General features: G+C 43.5%; 1 protein-coding gene across 1 annotated transcript; it reads left to right on the top strand.

Moving 5' to 3' along the window:
* The first annotated feature begins 208 nt into the window (after nucleotides 1-208).
* On the top strand, nucleotides 209-17,278 carry LOC109921757 (PHD finger protein 6). The gene is made up of 5 exons (XM_048593403.1): nucleotides 209-366; nucleotides 1,162-1,263; nucleotides 9,074-9,207; nucleotides 9,321-9,367; nucleotides 16,965-17,278. Exons 1-5 carry the CDS (start codon nucleotides 229-231, stop codon nucleotides 17,258-17,260), a joined length of 717 nt encoding a protein of 238 aa, XP_048449360.1. The 5' UTR covers nucleotides 209-228; the 3' UTR covers nucleotides 17,261-17,278.
* Nucleotides 17,279-18,712: the final 1,434 nt, after the last annotated feature.

The raw sequence follows: 18,712 nt of genomic DNA, 5'->3' as shown, positions 1-18,712 counted from the left end.
TGGGATGAATTATAATTATTAGTAACTGTAAGCATGAAGTCCTTTTCTCTTGATAGTTTTGATTTTTTTAAAATTGGTAGCACCAATGTACTTTCAGCATGATATAACAAATGCTCCATACGGTGCTTAAACTATAAATATGTTGCTTAAACTTGCTTAGCCATTCCAATCATTTACCGTATTTCTTTTATACTATTTAAAGATTCCATTTTGAGGCCAATTTCAAAGATGGCAACTGATTCTAAGGGGAAGAGGAGGGGGTCGAGACAACCGAAATGTGCTTTCTGTAAACTCAATAAAGAGGAGCATTGTGGCCAGTTGTTAGTAGCCCAAAGCCAGAAGATGGCAGCACATCACAAATGTATGGTAAGTGAAGAGAAGCAGCAATCACTTGAAGGTCTGAAGCTATTAGCTAGGTTGACAATGATATTTTCTTCTTCAGATTCCTCTGCCCTCTTCACTTGAAGTTGGTAAATCCCAAATATTGTTGGTACTTGTGAGTCAGTGAGTGAATGAGTCTGGACAGGCAGGTGCTGATGGTATTTGGCCAAGATTTCATCTTATTCTTTCGAAAATTAACTTGGAATTGTTTGTATCAGTCCTTGGTGTGCGTAATTTTATCCCACTGCGCATCACATTTACCCATTTATCTGGATAGAAAACAAAAAAAAAATGTGGCTGTGCCCATGGAATCATCAATAATCATCGCTCTGTAATGAGTGATTTCTAACTATTACTTAGATTGGAAAATTCTGCTTTTCCACTCTCCAGGACCTTTGTTGTCCAAATGCTAAATAAATTCGTAATCCCCATGTAAAATTTGGAAAACCAGAAGAACTGCGGATGTTGCAAATTAGGGACAAAAACAGAAGTTGCTGGAAAAGCCCAGCAGGTCAGGCAGCATGTGTGAAGAAAAAAAAATCAGTGTTAACGTTTCGGGCCCAGTGACCCTTCCTCAAAGACCCAAAATGTTAACTCTGCATGTTTTTTCTTCACAGATGCTGCGAGACCTGCTAAGCTTTTCCAGCAACTTCCAAATTTTACAACAAAAGCAGAAGTTTTGTAGTGTGTAGCCATATACAATCAGTTGATCTTTTGAATTTGTGAAGTTTGTCCTGAAGAGTGCTGATATACTACTTTCTGTTTTCTTCCTATTTCTAGTTATTTTCATCTGCTCTAGTGACATCGCATTCTGAGAATGAGACTCTCGGAGGCTTCTTGCTTGAAGATATCAAGAAGGAAATAAAAAGGGGAAACAAGTTGGTATGTAGCTTTTGTAACTGCTCTTTGACATTTAGTGGCAGGAGGCAGCGGGTGATGTTGAAGATTGTTTTGTGATTGGAGCCTGTGTCCAGTGATGTGCCTTACGGTTTGTTGCTATGACCTTTGCCGTTGCGTGCATAAATGAATTTAGGAGGGTTGATCAGTATTTTTGCAGATGACACAAAAATAGTGAGGAAGAAAGCTTGGACCATGGGATAGTATAGACTGGCTGGCCAACTAAGCAACGTAATAGCAAAAGGAATTTAAAGTTGATAAATACGAGGTGATTCATTTTGGGAAGACTAACAGAGAAAGAGTACATGATTACTGGTAGGATCCTGGAAAGTACAGAAGATGGAGGGACTTTGTGCAGATCCGCAGATCTTCAGAGAGAACAGGACAGTGTAAAGAAGGCATAATGGATACTTGCCTTTATTAATGCAGGTTGAAGCATTGAAACAAACGCAAGAAAGTTATGATGGAGCTGTATATGAAAACATAGAAAACATAGAACAGTACAGCACAGTACAGGCCCTTTGGCCCACGATGTTGTGCCGACCTATTATCCAACTAAGGTCAATCTACCCTGCATTTTACTATCCTCCACATGCCTATCCAAGAGTTGTTTAAGTCTCTAAAGTATCTGACTCCACTACCACTGCCGGCAGCGCATTCCACACGCCCACCACTTTCTGTGTGAAGAGCCTACCTCTGACATCTCGCCTATACCTTCCTCTAGTCACCTTAAAATTATGCCCCCTCGTAATAGTCATTTCTGCCCTGGGAAAAAGTCTCTGGCTATCCACTCTATCTATGCTTCTCATCATCTTGTAAAACTCTTTCAAGTCACCTCTCATCCTTCTTTGCTCCAATGAAGAAAGCCCTAGCTCCCTCAACCTTTCCTCATAAGACCTGCCCTCTAGTCCAGGCAGCATCCTGGTAAATCTCCTCTGCACCCTCTCTAAAGCTTTCCTGTAATGAGGTAACCAGAACTGAACACAATATTCCAAGTGTGGTCTAACCAGAGTTTTATAGAGCTGCAGCATAACCTCACGGCTCTTAAACTCAATTCCCTGCCAATGAAAGCCAACATACCATACGCCTTCTTTACAACCCCATCAACTTGGGTCGCAATTTTGAGGGATCTGTGGATGTGGACCCCAAGATCCCTCTGTTCCTCCACACTGCCAAGAACCCTGCCATTAACCCTATATTCTGCATTCAAATTCAACCTTCCAAAATGAATCACTTCACACCTTTTGGGGTTGAATTCTATCTGCCACTTTGCCCAGCTCTGCATCCTGTCAATGTCCCGTTGCAACCTACAACAGCCCTCCATGCTGTCCACAACTCCTCCAACCTTTGTGTTATCGGCAAACTTACTAACCCACCCTTCCACTTCCTCATCCAAGTCTTTGATAAAGATCACAAAGAGCAGACGTCCCAGAACAGATCCCTGCGGAACACCACTGGGCACCGAGCTCCAGGTTGAATATTTTCCATCTACTACTACCCTCTGTCTTCCATTGGACAGCCAAGTTTCCCTGAATCCCATGCCTCCCTACTTTCTGAATGAGCCTACCATGTGGAACCTTATCAAATGCCTTGCTAAAATCCAGATACACCACATCCACTGCTCTACCCTAAACAGTGTTTTGTCACATCCTCAAAGAATTCAATAAGGCTTGTGAGGCATGACATGCCCCTCAAAGCCATGCTGACTATTTCTAATCAAACTGTGCTTTTCCAAATAATCATAAATACTATCTCTGAGTCCTCTCCAATAATATGCCCACTACAGAAGTAAGACTGACCGGTCTATAATTTCCAGGATTATCCCTATTCCCTTTCTTGAACAGGGGAATGACACTTGCCACCCTCCAGTCTTCTGGCACTACTCCAGTGGACAGTGAGAACGCAAAGATCATTGCCAAAGGGCAGCAATCTCTTCCCTTGCTTCCCATAGTAACCTTGGGTATATCCCATTTGGCCCAGGGGACTTATCTATCCTCATGTTTTCCAAAATTTATAGCACATCCTCCTTCCTAACAACAACCTGTTCAAGCATATCTGCCTGTTTCATGCTGTCCTCACAAACGTCAAGGTTCCTCTCATTGGTGAATACTGAAGCAAAGTATTCATTAAGGACCTCCTCTGGCTCAGCACACAAGTTCCCTCCACTGTCCCTGAGTGGCCCTACCCTCACTCTGGCCATCCTCTTGTTCCTCACATGAGTCTAGAAAGCCTTGGGGTTTTCCTTGATCCTACCCTCCAAGGTTCTCTCATACCCGCTTCTAGCTCTCCTAAGTCCATTCTTCAGTTCCTTCCTGGCTACCTTGTAGACCTCGAGAGCCCTGTCAGATCCTTGCTTCCTTCTTTCTCTTGACTAGATGTTCAATGTGTCTTATCATCCAAGGTTCCTTCACCTTACCATCCTTTCTTTGCCTCAGTGGGACAAACCTATCCAGTACCTGTAGCAACTGCTCGCTAAACAACCTCCACGTTTCTGTCGTGCATTTCCCTGAGAACATCTGATCCCAATTGGTGCTCCATAGTTCTTGCCTAATAGCATTGTAATTCCCCCTCCCCTAATTAAATACTTTCCCATACCCTCTGCTCCTATCCCTCTCCATGACTATAGTAAAGGTCAGGGAGTTGTGATCACTATCACCGAAATGCTCTCCCACCAAGAGATCTGACACCTGACCTGGTTCGTTGCCAAGCACCAAATTCAATATGGCCTCCCCTCTAGTTGACCTATCTACATATTGAGTCAGAAATCCTTTCTGGACAAACCTGACAAAATCTGCTCCATCCAGACTGTTTGCACTTAGCAGGATCCAGTCTATATTCGGAAAGTTGAAGTCGCCCATGACAACAACCCTATTACTTCTGCACCTTTCCAAAATCTGTCTCCCAATCTGTTCCTCAGTGTCTCTGTTGCTACTGGGAGGGTCAATAGAAAACTCCCAACAAAGTGACTGCGCCTTTCCTGTTTCTGTCTTCTACCCATACTGACTCAGTGCACAAACCCTCCGCCATGACCTCCCTTTCTGCAGCTGTGATACCAGCAAGGCCTCAAGAGCCATGATGTGGAGATGCCAATGTTGGACTAGAGTGGACAAAATCAGAAGTCACAGACACCAGGTTATAGTCCAACATTTACTTGAAATTCCAAGTTTTTGGAGCACCTAATGAATGTTGTGGGAACCATTACAATGTAGCTGCAAGGGGATCAGGAGTTAGAAAAGGCATGTAAGAAAGGCACTATTACAATAAACATAGGAGACGTGAGTATGCAAGTGCACTGGGAAATCAGGTTGCTAGCAGATCTCAAGAAAAGGAATTTGTTGAAATTTTAAGTTTTTTTTTTTGGGGCAGTTTGTGGTAGAGAGTCCCCTATAGAACAGGCGATTCTGGATTTCATGATCTGTAATGAGGTAGACCTGACTAGGGAGCTTAAGGTGAAGGGGGCAGTGGCCGTAATGTGATGGAATTCACTCTGGAGTTTGAGGGAGAAGCTAGAATCAGATGTAATGGTATTACAATTGAGTAAAGGTAACTACAAATAGAAGAGGGTGGAACTGGTCAGAGTTGATTGGAAGGGGAGCCTAGGAGACAGGGTGGTAGAGCAACAATGGCAGGAGTTTCTGGGGCTAATTTGTGGGGCACAGTAGAAATTAATCCCAAGGAAGGAGAAACGTATTACAAGGAGGATGAGGCAACCATGGCTGACAAGGGACATCAGGGACAGCATAAAAACAAAAGTAAAAACATATAACATGGTGAAGATAGTGGGAAGCCTTTCAAAACCAGCAGAGTATAACTAAAAAAGTAGTAAGCGGGGAGAAAATGAAATATTAGGGTAAGCTAGCTAGTAATTTTAAAGATTTTTTTTTTTAAGATGTCTGATAATGTAAGAGGCAAGAGTGGGCATTGGACTGCTGGAAAATGAGGCTGGAGAAGTAGTAATGGGCCACAAAGAAATTGTGGAGGAATTGAATAGATACTTTGCATCAGTTTTTATAGTGGGAAGACATCAGCATATCAACTCCTTGAGAGTCAGGAGGGAGAGGTGAGTATAGTGATGCTGGAGAGTCTGAAAGGTCTGAATGCGTCACCCAGACCAATAACTACATCCCAGTGTTCTGAAGGAGATAGCTGAGCAGATTGTGGAGGCATTATTGCTGATCTTTCAGGAATCCCGAGCCGGGGAGGGTTCCAGAGGACTTGAAAATGACTAATGTCACATCCCTGTTTAAAAAGTGGGGGAGTCGGAAGACTGGAAACTATTGGCTGGTTAGCCTGACCTTGGTCTTTGTTAAGATTTTGGAGTCCATTGTTAAGGATGAGATTGCAGAGTGCTTGGAAGTGCATGGTAAAATTGGATGCAGTCAGCGCAGCTTCATCAAGGGGAGGTCACACCTGACAAATCTGTTAGAATTCTTTTGAGGAGGTAACAACAAGTTAGACAGAGGAAAGCCAGTAGATGTGTATTTGGATTTCCAGAACGCCTTTGTCAAGGTGCCGCACAGGAGTTAAGAGCCCATGGTGTTAGGGGCAGGGTTCTGGCATGGATAAAGGATTGACTGACTGGCAGAAGCCAGAGATTAGGCATAAAGGGGTCTTTTTCAGAATGGTGACCAGTGTCTAGTGGAGTTCTGCAAGGGTCAGTGTTGGGACAATCTGGACAAAGGCGCTGATGGTATTGTTGCTAAGTTTGTCGATGGCACAAAGATAGGTGAAGGGACAGGTAGTTCTGTGAAGCTGGGAGGACATGTTGGAGAGTGGGCAAAGATGTAGCAGATGGAATACAGTATGGGAAAGTGTGAGATTATACGCTGGTAGGAAGAATAGAGACACAGACTATTTTCTAAATGGGGAAAGGCTTCTGACATCGGAAGCTCAGAGGGACTTGGGAGTCCTAGTTTGGAATTCTTTTAAAGTTCGATTCAGTTGACAGTCAGAAAGGCAAACGCAATGTTGACATTCTTTTTGAAGTGCCCAGAATACAAATGCCAACATGTACTACTGACACTGTATAAGGCATTTGTGATACCGCATTTGTAATATTGTGAGCAGTTTTGGGCCCCATATCTAAGGAAGGATGTGCACATGTTAGAGGGGGTCCAGAGGAAGTTTACAACAATGAACCCTGGGATGAAGGGCTTGTATATGAGCAGTGATTGAGGACTGTGGGTCTGTACTTGATGGAGTTTAGAAGGATGAGGAGGGATCTCATTGAAAATGCTGAACGACTAGATTAATCAACACTAGGAAAGGCAGGATTGATCAGGGATAGTTAACATGGATTTATAAAAGAGAGATCCTGTCTGATTAATTAAGTAGTTTTTTTGAAAAGGTGACTAAATGTACTGATGAGGTTAGTGCAATTTGCCTGGAACAAAGGTAGGAGCCCATTGGATCTAAGGCAAGTTGGCAACTGGATCCAAAATTGGCTTACAAATAAGAGGCACAGGGTGATGGTGGACGGTTGTTTTTGTGATTGGAAGCCTGTGACCAGCAGTATATTACAGGGTTAGGTGCTGGAATCCTTTCTGTTTATGTATATTGACAATTTGGATGTGAATGTTGAAGGTACAATTAGTAAGTGTAGATGACACAAAAATTAGGTTGTTGATTGATAGTGAGGAGGATGGACTCAGGCTGTAGCCTGATAGCGATCAGATGATAAATTGGGTGCAGCTATGGCAGATAAAATGTAATCTGTATAGGTGTGAGGTGATGCATTTTGGGAGGTCAGTTGAGGAAAGGATGTACAAGTGGTCATTCCCTCGGGATTACTGAGGAAAGTGGCCTTGCAGAACGAGTCCAAAGATCCTTGAAGGTGTCAGCACACTTAAACAGGGTGATGAAGAAGGCATATGGGATGCTGGCTTTCATTAGCAGCGAGGAAATCTTGTTCCAACACCATAAATCATTGGTTCAGCCACAGATGGAATACTTCATGCAGTTCTGGTTTCCACTCTATCAGAAGGATGAGGGTGCAGCAGAGATTCACCAGGATGTTACCCGGGAGTGAAAAGCGTCAGTTATGAGGAGAGACTGGATAGGGTGGGTTTATTTTCCTTGGAGCAGAGGAGGTTGAGGTGGGGGGAATTGGAGGTACACAAAATTATGAGAGCTATAGAATTGAAACCATCTGGTTCAGTAATGTCGTTTAGGGAAGGAAACTGCCATCCTTACCTGATCTGGCCTACGTGTGACTCCAGACCCACAGCATTGTGGTTGACTCATAATTGTCACTTGGGTGATTTATGGATGGTCAAAAAGTGCTGGCACAGGCAGCGACACCCTCATCCTATGAATGAAAAGAAAAATCGTGCTATGGTCCATTTGCTCATTTCCCCCTACAGCCTCTGCTCTTGTCCACACCGGCATCAAGAATCTCAAACCTGTCAGACAAGCTCAAGAGTTGCGGCTCCTCGAGCACTACCTCCTGGATCCATCTACCTAGCTTGCTCGTAGCCATACCCTCCTGTCTCTAACCATTGACTGAATTTGAGGTTGTTAATCTAAGGGGTGGGACTGCCTTCTGAAACACAGCGTTCAGGTAACTCTCCCTCTTCCCTGATGTGTCACCATGTTTGAAGCTCAGGCTCCAGCTCATCAACTCTGAGCTGCAGCAAAACAACACCTTCACTGAATCTCAAAATATATGACAACAACAAATCAGACCGAAGCAAAAGCTGTGGCCTTTATGAACCACAGTAAGGCCCACTAGCTCTCACATCATGCAGATACAACATATTGCCTGGTCCTGCATTTCATTAGCTTCTCAAAGGAGAGCAAAATGCAGAATTACAGACCCGTCAGCCTAGCATCAGTAGCAGGAAATATACTAGAGTATTATAAAAGATGTGATATGAGAACATATGATTGGTGAGTCCAGAATGCAGGGTAAGTCATTTAGAACTGAGATGAGGAAACTTGCCACAATAGAAGGATGTGGGGCTAGATCATTGTATGTATTCAAAAAAAGAGGTTGAGGCATCAAGTGGTATGGAGATAAAGCAGGAATATGGGTTTGACAGAGAACATCAGTTGTCATGTTGAATATTGGAGCAGATTTGAAGGGTGGAACTGCCTGATCTTGCTCCTAGTTTGTTTCTGCAGGCTCCCCTTTATTCACAGTACATAGTACAGGATTGGGCAGAATGATTGCAGGGAGGATGTTTCTCCTGATTGGTGCCGCAACTCTTGAGCTTGTCTGACAGGTTTGAGATTCGTGATGCCTGTGTGGACAAGAGCAGAGGCTGTAGGGGGGAATGAGCAAATGGACCATAGCACGATTTTTCTTTTCATTCATAGGATGAGGGTGTCGCTGCCTGTGTCAGCACTTTTTGACCATCCATAAATCACTCAGACGGCAATTATGAGCTAGGGAAACTATGGAATTCACAGAATTCCACAGAAGGCTGCGAACACCAAGATACTAAATATATTCAAGAAAGTGTGTTTTGGAGTATCAAGGTATTCATGGAGTAAGGGGTGAAAATGCAAATATAGTATTGAGATAGAGCATCAGCATTGGTCATGTTGAATGATAGAGCAGACTTAAAGGGCCAAATGACCTTCTGCTCCTAGTTTCTATGTTTCAGCATTTTGTTTTATAATTAACAGGTTATTCTGAGATCACTGAAGAAACCTGATGGAAGTCTCTTTTGTTCTGGATAGCAGTACAAAGGGAAACTATTGGCCATTTGGTGATCAGATTAAATCCATACGTTGTTACTTTCAATTGAACAGTCAGTTAGTTGCACGTTAAAAAGTGTCTTTCCTTCCACAGAGCTGCTCTTGCTGTCACCGCCCAGGAGCAACTATTGGATGTGATGTGAAAACTTGTCGGAGAACATATCATTATTATTGTGCAAAGCTTGATAAAGCCCAGATCAAGGAAGATGCATCACAGGGCATATATCTGTATGTACAGCCCATTGCTAGTTCTTATTTGAGATTTGTTTCTTGGGCCATTCTCTCCTGATTCAATGAGTTGAAGTGTTGATCTGTACTTTTTAAAATCCTTTTCTTGACAGGATCCTCTGTCAGAAGCACAAAGAAGGTGCCGAGGATTCCAGTGAAGGTAATTAATATGCAGGAATTCAGTCCAATTCATTGCATTTGACAACTGCTAAATAATTTTCTTTTCATTTGTTACATCTTCTGTGTGGTTTTGTACTACCAGTTGTCTGGGCTGGGCAGTGTTGTTGACATCTGTGCGTGTGCTGTTTATCTGACATCTGTGCGTGTGCTGTTTATCTGGCACTTGATGTAACAAAGGGCCGTCTTTTTTTTACAGGGCAAGAATGACTGTAGTGGCTTCCACTTATTAGTAGCATTAGTACACTACCTCAAATGAGTGTGAAATTCCTTTGCTGAAAGGGTCAAATCTGAAGATGCAGTACTTCCTGCTAATTGCACCTTTCACTGTCTAACTATTGGCTACAGTAATATGGAGTTTTGAATTTTTTGGAGATATTTTGAGTAAGGGAGCCTCATAGATGGAAGCACAAAAGTTTAACTGACTTACCAGTTTCTAAGCTTTTAGAGTAGATTTGTAGCTCGGGTTGTGGATGTTGTGGTTGGTTGGCTCACCGTGACTCATGACTTACCAGTTCACGAAGCTCCCAATGTTCAGGACAATTGAATGACTGAGTCTGTAGAGAAGGCTTTAAACTAAATGTTGGCCACGGATGGGGATTGGTGTGAAGGATTTTTTAGAAAGTCAAAGAAAAAGAACATAAGATTGCAGGTGAATGATATGGTAATATTAAACATCGTGTGGTACAAAGAAACAGAATATATAAACAGTGCACCAGCAACAGGTTAAATGTAGGAGAAATGATAAACAGAATAAAAGGTTCTTTCTCTGAATACATGCATCATTCCTAACAAAATAGATGAATTGATTGCTCCAACATACATAAATCCTGTGTAGGTCCATATAGGTAGCAGTAGCATAGGCAGTGCAGATGTAGTTCTGCATAGACATTAGGAGGGACTGGGCACCAAATTAAGAATCAGGACTTATTACCTGAACCATATGCAAATTGGCAGAAAGCAATTCTGATTAGAGAAATGAATGTGTGGCTCAGGATAGATTGAAGAAGTTGGGACTGTTCTTCTTGGAGTCAAAAAGGCTGAATGAAATTTGGTAGAAGGTTTCAAAATCCAGGAGCAGACTGGACGGAGTAGAAAGGTAGAAACTGTTACCACTCATAAAAGAAATGAGCAAGAGGGCATGGATTTAAAGTGATTTGAAAATGAAGCAAGGATAATATAAGAAAAAACTATTTCACAGTGAGTATTTTGGGTATATGGTGGAGGCAGTTGAGGTATTCGAGTATTGGACTTTTTTGGTTAGAAATGGTGTGTATGGGTGTGGGGGAAAGGTAGGAGATGAGTGCATAGTGCCTGGAGAGAGAGAGAGAGAGCACTTTTTGTGGTTGTAATCTGCTAGGAATAGAAAGCAGGAGTGAGTGACCTGATTCTGGTAACTTGTGGATTAGGTTGTGAAGTCAGTTCCTGGATTGTTTGTAGTTGAGGTTCACAATGCCAGGAGGACTTGGCCCCATGAAATGCTCCTCCTGTGGGAAATCAGGGACACTTCCAGTCTTCATGGTGACTATGTTTACAGGAAGTGTGTTCAGCTGCAGCTCCTGATTGACCGCATGGAGAGCCAGGAGCTGCAATAGGAATCACTATAGAACATAGAACATTACAGCGCAGTACAGGCCCTTCAGCCCTCGATGTTGCGCCGACGTGTGAAACCAATCTGAAGCCCATCTAACCTACACTATTCCATTATCATCCATATGTTTATCCAACGACCATTTAAATGCCCTTAAAGTTGGCGAGTCCACTACTGTTGCAGGCAGGGCATTCCACGCCCTTACTACTCTCTGAATAAAGAATCTACCTCTGACATCTGTCCTATATCTATCACTAAAGCTATGTCCCCTCGTGCTAGCCAGCACCATCTGAGGAAAAAGGCTTCCACTGTCCACCCTATCTAATCCTCTGATCATCTTGTATGTCTCTATTAAGTCACCTCTTAACCTTCTTCTCTCGAACGAAAACAGCCTCAAGTCCCTCAGCCTTTCCTCATAAGACCTTCCCTCCATACGAGGCAACATCCTGGTAAATCTCCTCTGCACCCTTTCCAGTGCTTCCACATCCTTCCTATAATGCGGTGACCAGAACTGTACGCAATACTCCAAGTGTGGCCGCACCAGAGTTTTGTACAGCTGCAAGTGGACCTCATGGCTCCGAAACTCAATCCCTCTACCAATAAAACCTAACACACCGTACGCCTTCTTAACAACCCTGTAACCTGCAACATCCTTCCGCACTATCCACAACTCCACCGACTTTGGTGTCATCCGCAAATTTACTAACCCATCCTTCTACGCCCTCATCCAGGTCATTTATAAAAATGACAAACAGCAGTGGCCCCAAAACAGATCCTTGCGGTACACCACTAGTAACTGAACTCCAGGATGAACATTTCCCATCAACTACCACCCTCTGTCTTCTTACAGCTAGCCAATTTCTGATACAAACCGCTAAATCACCCTCAATCCCATGCCTCCGTATTTTCTGCAATAGCTTACCGTGAGCAACCTTATCAAACACTTCACTGAAATCCATATACACCACACCAACCGCTTTACCCTCATCCACCTGTTTGGTCACCTTCTCAAAGAACTCAATAAGGTTTGTGAGGCACGACCTACCTTTCACAAAATCGTGTTGACTATTCCTAATCAAATTATTCCTTTCTAGATGATTATAAATCCTATCTCTTATAAACCTTTTCAACACCTTACCCCCAACCGAAGTAAGGCTCACTGGTCTATAATTACCAGGGTTGTCTCTACTCCCCTTCTTGAACAAGGGGACAACATTTGCTATCCTCCAGTCTTCTGGCACTATTCCTGTAGAAATGACATAAAAGTCAAAGCCAAAGGCTATGCAATCTCCTGTCTAGCTTCCCAGAGAATCCTAGGATAAATCCCATCCGGCCCAGGGGACTTATCTATTTTCACACTTTCCAGAATTGCTAACACCTCCTTATGAACCTCAATCCCGTCTAGTCTAATAGCCTGTATCTCAGTATTCTCCTCGACAACATTGTCTTTTTCCTGTGTGAATACTGACAAAAAATATTCATTTAGCACCTCTCCTATCTCTTCGGACTCCACGCACAACTTCCCACTACTGTCCTTGACTGGCCCTAATCTTACTCTAGTCATTCTTTTATTCCTGACATACCTATAGAAAGCTTTAGGGTTTTCCTTGATCCTACCTGCTAAAGACTTCTCATGTCCCCTCCTGGCTCTTCTTAGCTCTCTCTTTAGGTCCTTCCTGGCTAACTTGTAACTCTCAAGCGCCCTAACGGAGCCTTCACGCCTCATCTCTACATAAGCCTCCTTCTTCCTCTTGACAAGAGATTCAACCTCTTTAGTAAACCACGATTCCCTGGCTCGACCACTTCCTCCCTGCCTGACAGGTACATACTTATCAAGGACATGCAGTAGCTGTTCCTTGAAGCATCCATGGAGCATCCATGATTCTGAGAATGTCGTGGATAGCACGTTTGGTGAACAGGTCGTACCACCAGTAAGGGCTACACAAACAAAAGACAACCAGGAACACACGAGTCCCCTGTGACAATTTCCCCCTTAAACAGGAATGCCAAATTGAATACTGTAGAGGGAGAATGGCCTCTCAAGGGAAAGCAGCAGCCAGGTCAGTGGCACCACAGCTGGTGCCATTGTGCAGCAGGGTGGGTTGAAGTGTAGGCAAGCAGTAGAGATGGGGAATTCTATAGCTAGGGGCACAGTGGTGTTTCTGTGGTCAGGTGCTAGACTCCAGGATGGTGTGTTGCCTCCCTGTTCCCAGGGTCTAGGATGTCTTAGTAGGTACAGGATATTCTGAAGGTTGTGGTCTATATTGGTACTAATGACAGGCAGAAAGAAAGATGAGGTCCTAGGAAGGGAATTCGATGGAAGTTGAAAAGCAAAACCTCTAGGGCTGTAATCTTGGAATGACTTTGTGTCATGTGCTGGTGAGGCTAGGAATAGGAAGTAATACAGTTAAATATGTGGCTAAAGAGCTGGTGTAGGAGGGAGAGCTTCAGGTATTTGGATCATTGGGATGTCTTCTGGGGCCAGTGGGACCTGTACAAGACGGACTAGAAGGACGGGTTGCATCTAAGTTGGAAGGGCACCAATATCTGGGCAGGGAGTTTTGCTAGTGTCACTCAGGGCAGTTTACACTAGTGTGGCAGCAGGGTGGGAACCAGAGTAATGGGTCAGCAAGTAAAATGAATGAGGAGGAGTCAGAGGCTAAGGCCAGTAAGGCTGAAAGGAAGAAAAGACGGAGAGCTTACTGAACGCAATGGGACTAATGGTCTGAGGTGTATGTGTTTTCATGCGAGGAATGTGACCGGTGATGTGGATGAGCTTGAATTAGGACATATAACTATGATGTTGTAGCTATTACAGAGACTTGTTGAGGGAGGACCAAGACTGACGGCTTAACGTTCCAGGATTTAAATACTTCAGACAAGATAGAGAGGTTGGGGGGGAATTACATTCTTGCTAAGGAAGAATATCATAGCTCTACTGAGGGAGGGCACCTTGAAGGGCTCGTCCAGCGAGGTCATGTGGATAGAGCTCAGCAATAGTAAGGGTGCAACCACTTTGGAAGGGGTTGAGCTAGTCAGTGGGAGCCAAAGGAACAGATATGTGTACGGGTTATGGAAAAATGTGAAACCAGCAGGGTGTTGCAGTTGGTGATTTATAATTTCCTCCATATTGATTGGAACTCGCTTAGTGCCAGGGGCTTTGTTGGGGTGGTGAGGGATTTGTTAGGTGTGTCCTGGACGTTAATGTGTAAATAGTCCAATGAGGAAATAGCCAGACTCGACCTGGTGTTGGGAAAGGAGCCTGGCCAGGTGATCGAAGGTTCAGTGGGAGAACATTTTGGGAATAGTAACCATAATTTGGTAAGTTTTAAGGCACTTCTAGATAAGGACAAGAGTAGTCCTTGGCTGAAATAATTAAATTTGGGGAAGGCTAACTACCTAGATACCAGGCAAGACCTGGGGAGTGTAGATTAGGGTGGATGTTTAAGGGTAAAACCCATAATCTGCCATGTGGGAATCTTTTAAAGACAAGTGAAGAATAAGGATGGCAAGATTTGGGAAGCTTGGATAACAAAATAAATTTGAAAGCTTAGTCAAAAACAAAAAGGAAGCATATGCAAGATTGGCTTGATGGTGGGAGACAGAGGATTGTTTTTCGGACAGGAGGCCTGTGACCAGCAGTGTTCTGCAGGGATTGGTGCCAACGTGGCTGAAAGACCAGATGATGGTTGAACAGAGGGAGGAGCTGAAGAGTTTGAACTGGGGTTTTGGGCTGTTTCTGATAGGGGTTTGGCTGTTGATGTTGCAGCATGAAGCTTCCTACCAACTTCTGATTATCAGCTGTTGGAAACTTAGTTTCTATTCTTTAAGTTAGAAGTATCACTGGTTTCCTTAGTGAGCTGAGAAGTTGGCCCTGACTGTCTTCAGAAAATCAACCAAGAAACAATCGTGTATGCCCGTGCAACAACACATTGTCCAAATTGCTTAAATAATCTAGCCAGTTTTATTCTCTTTTTATCCCTTAACTCTGTTTTGTGTGATTGGGGGCTGAAAACAAAGGTTTTGGGGCTGAAATCATAGACATCAATTAGATTGTTGTTTAATTTTGCTCTGCTAAAGTTACTAAGTCTTTTCTTTAAGCTACAGAACTAGTGGCTAGAATTGATTATTCAGAGTCTGTAGTTATTTAGAAAGTCTAATTAGGAACCATTGGAATCCCATTTGATGGTCTTTGAAGGGTTTAAATATGCTGTGTCACAAATACAGTCGTAGGAAGGCTCATTTGATTTGGCTGTCTCTCAGCATTGTAACAATAATAGTTTTTAAGGTGGCACAGTGGCTCAGTGGTTACCGCTGCTGCTTCACAGTGCTAGGGACCCAGTTGGTTCCAGCCTTGAGTGACTGTGCAAACTCCACACAGACATTCTCCCTGTGTCTGTGTGGGTTTCCTCTGGGTGCTCTGGTTTCCCCTCTAAATCCAAAGATGTGCAGGTTAGGGATTTGGCCATGGTAAATTGCCCCTTAGTGTCCAAGGATATGCGGGATAGTTGGGTTAGCCATAGTAAATGTAGAGTTACACGGATAGGGTTGGGGACTGGGTCTGGGTGGGATGCTCTTTGGAGGGTTGGTGCAGACCCGATGAGCTGAATGGCCTCTGTCCACACTGTAGAATTTTTACGAAATATTTTAGAAAGAGTCAACAAAGTGAGCATTGGTCCAATAGAACGTGAGACTGGAGAATCAATGGAAAATGTGGACGGAAACAAAGCTAAGACGGCAGATGCTAGAAAACTGAAACAACATGTTGAAGACTGCTGAATTCCTGTAGAATTGTGTTGTGGAAAATATGGAGATAGATGAATTGAACAATTTTTTTACATCAGTTTTCACTAAAGATTGGAGAGGCCATGGCCTAGTGGTATTAGCACTGGACTGTTAATCCAGAGACCCAGATAATGTTCTGGAGACCTGGGTTCGAATCCTGCCAAGGCAGATGGTGGAATTTGAATTCAATAAATATCTAGAATTAAGAGTCTAATGATCGTGAATCCGTTGTCGAATGTCAGAAAAACCTACCTGTTTCAATAATGTCCTTTAGGGAAAGATACTACCATCCTTACCTGGTCTGGCCTACATATGGCGGCATGGTGGCTCAGTGGTTAGCACTGCTGCCTCACAGCGCCAGGGACCGGGGTTCGATTCCACCCTCGGGCGACTGTCTGTGTGGAGTTTGCACATTCTCCCTGTGTCTGCGTGGTTTTCCTCCGGGTGCTCCGGTTTCCTCCCACAGTCCAAAGATGTGCCGGTTAGGTGGATTGGCCAAGTTAAACTGCCTGTAGTGTTCAGCAATGTGTAGCTTAGGGAGATGGGTCTGGGTGGGAAGCTGCAAGGGTCATGTGGACTTGTCGGGCTGAAGGGCCTGTTTCCACACTGTAGGGATTCTATGATTTTATGTGACTCCAGACCCACTTACGCAATGTGGTTGGCTCTTAATTTTCCTCTTGAGTAGTTAGGGATGGACAATAAATGCTGCCCGGCCAGCAACGCGCTCGTCCCGTGAATGAATCTTAAAAATATAAAAAAGATATAAGTAACATCACAAGCGTGGAACAGACCAACCTAAAAGGAAAAGGGTGCAAGGATACAGAATAAGTTTCACATGTTAAAGGTTTAGAAGACTAAATTGTTTTTAAGACGCTGAACTAATCGCTGACAAAATCAGAAATTGCTGAAAAAACTCAGCAGATCTGAGCATCTTTGGAAAGAAAGCAGAGTTAACATTGCTGGTGACCCTTGTCCACAACTGATTATGGTTGGGAAAAGGTTGGTATATGTGCTAGAGAAGGGGTGGGGCTGGGGAATGGAGGAGGAAGAGTAAATGATTGGTGGAGATGGAGCCCAGAGAGAGGGGGAAAACAGTGGCACAGACAGAGGAATGGGTAAAGGTCAGCCTGGGAGAATGAATAGCTGCTAATGGGCACCATTAGTGGCTGAGCTAATCGTTATGTTCTGATGGTGTTGCCTACAGATGGATTTCAAGGAAACCTGAGTGAGCGTTCCACAGGTCCTCGCAAAGGCACTCCGAGAGCACACAGAGAAAAACGGAGAGCTCCAAACTCGAAAGATGAGTCAGATGATGCTCTGTCCACATCCTCTCAAGGGAAAGATGAAACCAGTTGCAGTTCTTACGTGAGTAATGGAATAATATTGAAAAAGTTGTTTTGCTTTTCCCTCCCTATTTTCTCTTCCTTACAATTATTTAAAGATGTCCAGTTTCATTTGGAGTCATTCATTTTCTCAATTTTCAGAATCCTTGCTGCATAAAAAAGTTCCACCCCTCATTCCCCTGCATCTCTTGCCCAATCTGCAATTGAGTCCTTACTCCTGTATAAGACCATAAGACATAGGAGCAAAAATTAGGCCATTCAGCCCATTGAGTCTGCTCCACCATTCAATCATGGCTGATAAGTTTCTCAACCCCATTGTCCGGCTTTCTCCCTATAACACTTGACAATCAAGAACCTATCTATCTCTGTCTTAAGTATACTCAATGAACTGGCCTCCACAGCCTTCTGGGGCAGTGAGTTCCTTAGATTCACCACTGTCTGGCTGAAGAAGTTTCTCCTTCTCTCCGTTCTAAAAGGTCTTCCCTTTACTCTAAGGCTGTGCCTTGGGTCTAGTCTCTCCTACCACTGGAAACATTTTCCCAACATCCGCTCTGTCCAGGCCATTCAGTAATCTGGAAGCTTTGATTAGATAGAACATAGAACATTACAGCGCAGTACAGGCCCTTCGACCCTCGATGTTGCGCTGACCTGTGAAACCAGTCTGAAGCCCATCTAACCTTAACTATTCCATTATCATCCATATGTTTATCCAATGACCATTTAAATGCCCTTAAAGTGGGCGAGTCTACTACTTTTGCAGGCAGAGCATTCCACGCCCTAACTACTCCCCCCTCATCTTTCTGAACTCCATCGAGTATAGACCGAGTCCTCAAACATTCCTCATACGCCAGTACATCCTTCCTTAGATATGAGGCCCAAAACTGCCACAATACCCCAAATGTGGCCTGACCATAGCCTTATATTATAGAGCCTCAGGAGTACATCCCTGTTTTTATATTCAAACACTCTCAAAATAAATGCCAGCATTGCATTGCCTTCCTAACTACCGACTCAACCTGCGAGTTTGCCATGAGAGAATCCTGGAATAGAACTCCCAAGCCTGTTTGCATTTCAGATTTCTGAATTTTCTCTCGGTTTAGAAAATAGTCTGTCTCTATTCTTCTTACCAACGTGCATGACCTCACACTTTCCCACATTGTACTCAGCTCATGGGAACAATTTTTCTTTGTCTTCTCTAAAACTCATAACCTTGTGCACTTCAAATCTCACTTCAATCTCTTGTTACAAGGAAAACAATCCCAGCTTCTCCATTCTGTCCACATAGCTGACAGATATCATTCTTAGGTCTATTCTTCTAATCTCCTCTGCATTGTCTTAAGAACCTGTTCACTTTGAACTGGAGGAGTTTCTTGAGGACAGTTTTTTGTGACCCTTTTTGATTTATTTATAACCTAGACTTTGGTTTATGGGAAGCAATTTTTAAGTCTTCAAATAATGCAAAACTTGGAAGCATTGTGAATTTCAAGGAGGATAAAAGGACATATAGGATACTTATAAAGTTTCAGGCAGCAAGGTGGTTCAGTGGTTACCACTGCCTCACAGCACCAGGGACTTAGGTTTGATTCCAGCCTTGGGTGACTGTCTTTGT

This window comes from Rhincodon typus, unplaced genomic scaffold, assembly GCF_021869965.1.
Source record: "Rhincodon typus isolate 14 unplaced genomic scaffold, sRhiTyp1.1 hic_rhity00002782, whole genome shotgun sequence".
Classification (NCBI taxonomy): Eukaryota; Metazoa; Chordata; class Chondrichthyes; order Orectolobiformes; family Rhincodontidae; genus Rhincodon; species Rhincodon typus.
This window is presented reverse-complemented; position numbering and strand designations above follow the sequence as displayed.